This window comes from Prionailurus viverrinus, chromosome X (genome assembly GCF_022837055.1).
Source record: "Prionailurus viverrinus isolate Anna chromosome X, UM_Priviv_1.0, whole genome shotgun sequence".
In the NCBI taxonomy this organism is placed as follows: Eukaryota; Metazoa; Chordata; class Mammalia; order Carnivora; family Felidae; genus Prionailurus; species Prionailurus viverrinus.
In genome coordinates this window covers 108,576,728-108,583,783 of record NC_062579.1, presented here as the reverse complement: position 1 = coordinate 108,583,783, position 7,056 = coordinate 108,576,728, and the positions used below count along the sequence as shown (strand labels likewise).

The following is a 7,056-nucleotide window of genomic DNA, read 5'->3' as shown; positions in this document are numbered from 1 at the left end:
CTCACGGTCCGTGAGTTCGAGCCCCGTGTCGGGCTCTGGGCTGATGGCTCAGAGCCTGGAGCCTGTTTCCGATTCTGTGTCTCCCTCTCTCTCTCTGCCCCTCCCCCGTTCATGCTCTGTCTCTCTCTGTCCCAAAAATAAATAAACGTTGAAAAAAAAAATTAAAAAAAACGATAAAAAGTCCAGAGGCCAGAGAGGATAGAAAGGAAACTTCAAGTAGCCCACTTGGGCTGGTGGCTGAAGGGGGGTGGTGGCTAGGGATGACCTGTCCTCCCCGAGTGCACCGCTCAAACAGCCCCCTGCCAATAAACACGAGGCAGTAAAGACAGAGAGCCCTGCCAGAGTGGCTTTCACAATATGAGTTTCCTAGCCGCACTCGATCATCAGCGTATTAATTAAAAGGTCATACGCAATATAACTAAGGGTGGCGCAGTGAAGTAAACAATGGACCGGAACTTGGTATGGGGTGGGAGTCACTGTAGCCCTCCCTGGCGAGGGCAGTTGTCCCCATTTGTAAAACTGAATAGTTGACCCTGCCCTAGATGATCTTTAAAGGTCTCTCTTGGCTCTGAATTTAGGAAGGATCCCATCATGCCCACGCTACTAGAAGAGGTCTGGAAACCTCCATAAAGGCCAAGGCTGATCAACGACCCATCCTCCCCTGATCCCCTACTCAATCATCATTTCATAAACAGCAAAATGATCTAATTGCAACATTTCCCAACTCTCAGTTCATAAGGAATTTTGATTAGCGACCAGCGGTCTAATGGATAAAATGTTCAGCTAGAGGTTGGGAAATCAGAACCTTTCCTCAGGCTCCTATAAAAGGACAAAAATGAGGAAATTTTATTTAGTAACAAGTGTTTGACTCAGTCTTCTCATCTGTACTCCTCAAAGGAAAATTTATGAAATATGCAAAGTGAGGGGCGCCTGGCTGGCTCAGTTGGAAGGGCATGTGACTCTTGATCTCGGGGTTGTGAGTTCAAGCCCCACGTTGGGTGCAGAGGTTACTTAAATAAACAAAGTTTTTTAAAAAAAGAGATGCAAAGTGATGATAAAGATAAGAAGTACAAAGAGAATCACTTAAAGCCTGCACAGAAATTTCACCAACAATGATCCATCTTAAATTAGCTCCTCGAATCAGTCACAAATCTGACAATGGGGTCCCTTGGGTTTCAGACTTCTCTGTGGTTCTTTAACCATGGTATCGTGGGAATTGGGATGCTAGTGGCATTACACGTTAAGGTCATAGGATTGCCGATTGTCTCAACAACCCCTTCTTCTTATTCAGGCCTTTTGACACAGGATAGACAGATAGAAACATATATACAGACAGACAGGCAGACAGACAGACATACCAATTAGCTCCTAAAATCAATCACAAATCTCACAATGGGAGCACAGGAACTTTAGACTTCACCGTGCATCACAATCACTGAGGCCTCCTCCTGAAAGCAGGTCACATCAGGGACCCTCCTACGGACATCTTAATTCACCTGGAGCTGCTAACTTCATAAGTACTGAGGACATTCTCAAGGGAGGTGGTCACGCGACTGACCACTTTTCCAAAAGCTTTATCTAATAGTTGGAAATATGGGTAATGGTGTGCAGGGGAGGAATCATTGAGAAATTCGAGCCTGGGCTTCAGGTGCCCTTCCTGGGCAGTGTGTAAACAGAAGGGAGAAGGGAGACAACTCTGCCTGAGTCTGGATGGGGGCTTACTCATCCACTCATTTAATAAATATTTACCGTGCACCCAGACGGATCAGACGCTGTGCTCAGCGCTAAGAATTACAGAAGGAAACAAAACAAATGAGGTCCCTTCCCTCACCCTGACATGCCTTCTTATAACTCTCCATACCTACCTGTGAATGTTACCACGGTCGCTAGGGAACCTGGGTGGCTCAAGTGGTTAAGCGTCCAACTTAGTTTTCGGCTCAGGTCATGATCTCATGGTTGGTGAGATGGAGACCTACGTCGGGCTCTGTGCTGACGGCGTGGAGCCTGCTTGGGGTTCTCTGTCTCCCTCTGTCTCGGCCCCTCCTCCACTCATGCTTTTTTTCTCCCTCTCTCTCTCAAAATAACTTTTAAAAAAAATAATAAAAACATTTAAAGTTTCCATCGTTCCGGCAAGTCCTGCATGCCCAGACGGCCAAATGATTCCCCTGGAGGAAGGTTCTGGAACACAAGAAGCAGGAAGAACTAGCAAAGGGAAGTCACGGCTATTGTGTTACTTCAAGACTGGCCCTCCAAGAGATTCTATAGCTAGAACTGAAGGCTTTCTCAGTCTTTAAGAAGCAGTACAGAAAACACACTGGAGATGCCTCTTACCTGGCTGAGGTGTGGGACGGTAGCAGTTGAGCAAAGGCTTCCCAGAGAAAGCCCTATCAAGGTAAACATCTCCACAACCCTGATTAACCAAAGGGCAATGTCCCCAGTAAGAACACGCCACAGGGAAGGACGCCTGGGTGGCTCAGTCGGTCCAACTCTTGATTTCGGCTCACGTCATAATCTCACCGTCTTGAGATCGAGCCCCTCATTGGGCTCCACGCTGAGCATGGAGCCCACTTAGGATTCTTTCTCTCCCTCTCCCTCTCTCAAAATAAATAAACATGTTTAAAAACGAAAAAAAGAACATCCTACAGGGATACCCTGTGCTATCCCTGCTCCAGAGTCTCCCTGCTGGACATCCAGGCCTGCCGCCATCTTCCTAAGGGGGTGGTATCATCGCCTGCCCTAGGAGAGAATCTAAAGTACTGGGCCGGGCATCTGAGACCCTCAGATAGACTTGGGCCCCTGCCTCCCCTACCTAGCTCCTATGATCCCCCAAACACACTTTACTGCTTTCCTCCTTCTCAAACTGTTAGATATCCTTCCCCTGTTGGTATTCCCTGTGCCCTTTGTACCCATTTTTTCTGGGCCCCGTTCAAATGCCACCTCCCCTAGAAGCTGCGACCCTCTTGGCAGGGAAGGCCTCCGTCCTCTGAATTCTTCTGCACAGTCCTGAGGGGCTTGTCCTACAACCAGAAGTGCTTTTTTGACTACATGAATTTACCTTCCAAGTTAGGATCTGCTCCTTGAGGACAAAGACTGTTTTTATGGTCTGTTTGTTTTTACATCCCTTCTCAGGGCCTAGTACAGTGCCTAGCTATGCGCAGAGTGCCTCAATGGCAAGTTTTTATCCTATCAGGGAATTCACTTTATTTTATCGTATTATTTTCACGCATTGCTTGCTTACAGACCTACTCCAAAGGCCACGCTAACGAAACGGAAACAACTTTCTGATACAAACCTAAAACCAAGATATTACTCATCATCGACAATACGATATATGCTGGCTGGGGGAGAGCCTGGGGGAGACACCACCCCTTCGGCAACCTCACTGCCACGTCCCCCACCTCCAGCCCACCCCTCTGCAGAACCACGCTGACCCTTTAGGTACCCCTAAGGACTTTCAGTTCCAGATCTTTTCCATTTGTATTCCCCCGCCCCTGTATTTTTTCAAGCCAGGGGAGGTAGATCTCTCAGGACTCCAGTTGTAAGGAGGATCCCTCAGGCAATTTCAGGAACTCCAAGGCTGCCCTACTATGCAGAGTGATGATCCTGGGTACTCCTGAGCTACACACACTTATAATACAAGACGTGGGATATTTAGACAAGTTTCAACTATTAGAACAGTAGTTTCCTGTTCAAACAGAGATTCTCCTTTCTGATTTCGAAATTAATGTTTTCCTGGCTTCTTCTAAAATATAGTGGGCTTTAACGTTGCACTGACTTTTATTTATAGAGAAGGGAGAACATTTACTGAGAACATTTAAGCACCGTGCTACTTAAAATATGGACATCATCTCATCCTCGTGACTCCTGTCCGAGACACACAGTTCCATTTTACAGATGGAAAACGGAGGTCAACCGACACGAAGCGATTTGCCCAAAATCATGCGGTGAAGTTGTGGGCCTGGGGTGCTACCGTTGGTCCTTTTAATACAAAGCTCATGCTCTTTTAGTTGTGTCCCGCCACATCCTTATACCAAACTCAGGTCAGTCTGACTACTCCGTCTTCCAATTCAAACCAGAGATCACCAAAAAGATGTAACCACAGAAAAAGGAACTTTTTACATTCCTAGGAACAAGGAGCACCACTGGGCCACCAGGACGACCATCTTTGACCTCAGGATCTCAATCGTTGGCTTAATTTTCCTAAAGAGCACTGAACTGACTCAGCATCAAGTATTACCTGCCCAATCATAACAGGGCCCCTTTGCACCACCACACAATCACCAAAATAAGCAGCTATTTCTTTAAGAAAAAAGCACCTCACTGCCTAATATGTATTACTTGGACACTCTGTACAAATTATGTGCATAGTAAAGTGGAGCAAAAATAGAAAGCTGCAGATTTCACCAAGGTGCCAAGTTTTACGTTTTGATAACATGTAATCAAACTGGCAAAAACGGCTAAAGCAAAGAACCTAACAACAACGGATAAAAGTATCCTACAACCAAGTAAACACCTGTTAGTCCTTCCCCTTTAAGAATTTTAAATAAGGTCACATTTATTCACTCAACAAACATTTATTGAGCACCAGCAACTGTGCTCGGTGCTAAGGAATATAACTGTGAACAAGATAAACCAGGCTCCCGCTCTGACCAAATATTTCTGGTTTCTTCTGATCTTGCTAAACGACTACATAATACTTGTTCTCTGCTAGGATTAGATGTTTGGGAAAGTCAGAGTCATCCGAGGCCTCTTGTAGAATACTTTAAAAGTTTCTTTACGGCGAACTTGGCAGAAATCTCTGTTGAACTTGGAGAAGAGAGACGGTCGCGAGTGTCCTTTCGCCGAGCACGTTGACGGTCGAGTTAATGCTCAAATAAGATGGCGGCTGGTGGCCAATGACGCCGTTCAGAACAGTCGGTTGCGCTTGTGGGTTGGGGAGCCTGTGACACTGTCACTGCACTGGGCCGAGGGGCGCTTGCGGGTCCCCCCGCTGTCCAGGCGGAGGGCCAGTTCTTCGGCATTGAAGGGGTTCGAGTCGTCCTCGAGGAGGCTGCTTTTCCGGCGCCCGCCGCCGGCCACGCTGCCAGCGACACCGCTGGCCTGGGGCGGGGACCCGGGTGCGCCCGCTCGCACGCTGATGCTGGCCATGGCACCGCTGAGGCCATGCAGGGCGATGGCCTCGTGGAAAGGCTGCAGGTCGACCTCGACGGCCGAGCTGGCTTCGGTGGCGGCGGCCGGGCTGGAGGCCGAGGCGGGCGGCTTCGGGAGCGTCCTGGGGGTGCGCGGCGGGGGCGGGGCGGGGGGCACTTTGCCGCACAGGAAGCTAATGAGGTCTTCGCGGAGGATGGTGCTCCGGCCCTTCTTCACCCACTCCAGCACGTCTTTGATGCGACGCTGGTAGCCAACCTGGACGCCCAGGTCAAAACTTCGTTGGTGGGCGTCCCCGCTCTCTTTGTAGAGACTGGTCACGGCCATGGCCGCGTTCTGGAAGGGGTCCCACACGGACAGTCCTGGCTGTTGGCAGCCGGGATCCTTGTAGAGCTGGGCCACGGCGGTGGCAGAGATCTGGAAGAGGTGCCACAGCCTCTGCTGCTCGCTCTTGAGCCCCGCTGCCTCGGCGGCCGCCTCGTCCTCCACCTCCGGGGGCAGCTGCTCCTCCCGCTCGGCCTCGGCCAAGCACTGGCGTTCCCACTTGGAGAACCAGTGCTCCGCGACCTCGGCCTCGCCCTCCTTCGGCTGCTCCTCCATCCTCCTCCTCCTCCTGGCCGCTCTTCTCCTCCACCGCCGCCGCCTGCTCCGCCTCGCTCTTGCTCCTGCTCCCGCTCCTGCTCCTCCACCGCCGCCTCACCTCCCGCTCCGCGCTGCCCTCCTCCTTCTGCGGCCGCCGCCACCTCCTCCGCGTGCGCCGGCGGGCGGTCGCGCGGGCGGCGGGGCCCCGAGGCCAACTGTTCCGGCGCGCGCCGCCCGCGGCCCCGGTGCACGCCCCGCCCCGCCCGGCCCGGCCCCCAGCTACGCCGCGGAGAGAACTCCGCAGCCGCCGGCGCCGCCTTGCTGCCCCCTTCCGGCCCCGCGGGCCGCTCCTAGCGCCCCCCCCAAGGCGCCGCGGCCTCCCCGCCGCCGCCTCGGTCCCCGCCGCCGCTGCCGCCGCCGCCGCCGCGGCCCCGCAGCCCGGCCCCAGCCCCCGCTCCGCCGCCGCCGCCGCACCGAGAACTCGGAGGGGGACCGGCTGCAGCGCTGCCCCAACGCGGCGCCTGCCTACCACTTGGCCCCCTTTTCACACATTTTTGAGACTTGTCGCCATCGTCCAATGAGCTGATCAAATTTTACATCCTATGTTGCCAGAGAGGATTATGGGGCAACTTCATGGTGTCGATCACATCCAGGGCGCCGATCCGGGAAGGCCGGGGGGCGGGGGGGGGGGGGGGGGGTAGTGGAAAGGGCATGGCCCCCGTGAAAGGGCAGGCGGTGTGAATCCCTGCAATGCCCTCGACACCGTAGGTACCCAAGAAGAGTTTTCCGTGGGTCGACGCGGTATTTTGCGGAGGAAAGTCCATATAGCATAACGCGCCCTCCCCCCTGCCACGCTCCCTCGGCCTCAGTTTCCCCAAGTGCCAAATGAGGTGGTTGGATTAGGTCTCTGGAAGGCACCTACAGCCGTGATTTAGAACTTTTCCGCTGGCGCTGCAAAGCACCTCTTCTGGGCTAGTTGCACACTTATCAGATTCTAAGAGTCATATCAGAAATGGTAATGATTTTTTTTTTCCCCTCCGTATTCTTGCAAGGTTCTTGGTCACTAAAAAAAAAAAAATGGGTTGGGGGTTTTCTGTGGTCTCCTTTCAACTACTGAAAATTCCAAGATGAAGAACTTGGGGGGGGGTGGGAATAGGAAAATGAAATCCCAAACACGCTCTAGTGTAAAATTCTGCCTTTTAGGAAAGGAAAAAAAAAAAAAAAAAAAAAAAAGCTTGCCTAATTCAACACCCATATAGCTAGGTAAAACATCATCATAATACCAAAATTAAGCTACACCTAAGATACCACGGTCTTTTCTCTGTT

General features: G+C 51.7%; 1 protein-coding gene across 1 annotated transcript; it reads right to left on the bottom strand.

The window, feature by feature from the left end:
- Positions 1-4,604: 4,604 nt before the first annotated feature.
- HAPSTR2 (HUWE1 associated protein modifying stress responses 2) lies at positions 4,605-5,766 on the bottom strand. The gene has a single exon (XM_047844500.1). The coding sequence runs from the start codon at positions 5,746-5,748 to the stop codon at positions 4,906-4,908; it is 843 nt and encodes a 280-aa protein (XP_047700456.1). The 5' UTR covers positions 5,749-5,766; the 3' UTR covers positions 4,605-4,905.
- Positions 5,767-7,056: the final 1,290 nt, after the last annotated feature.

What these genes read in the sequence shown, in the direction of transcription:
- HAPSTR2 (XM_047844500.1), bottom strand. Translation starts at nt 5,748, where the DNA reads ATGGAGGAGCAGCCGAAGGAGGGCGAGGCCGAGGTCGCGGAGCACTGG.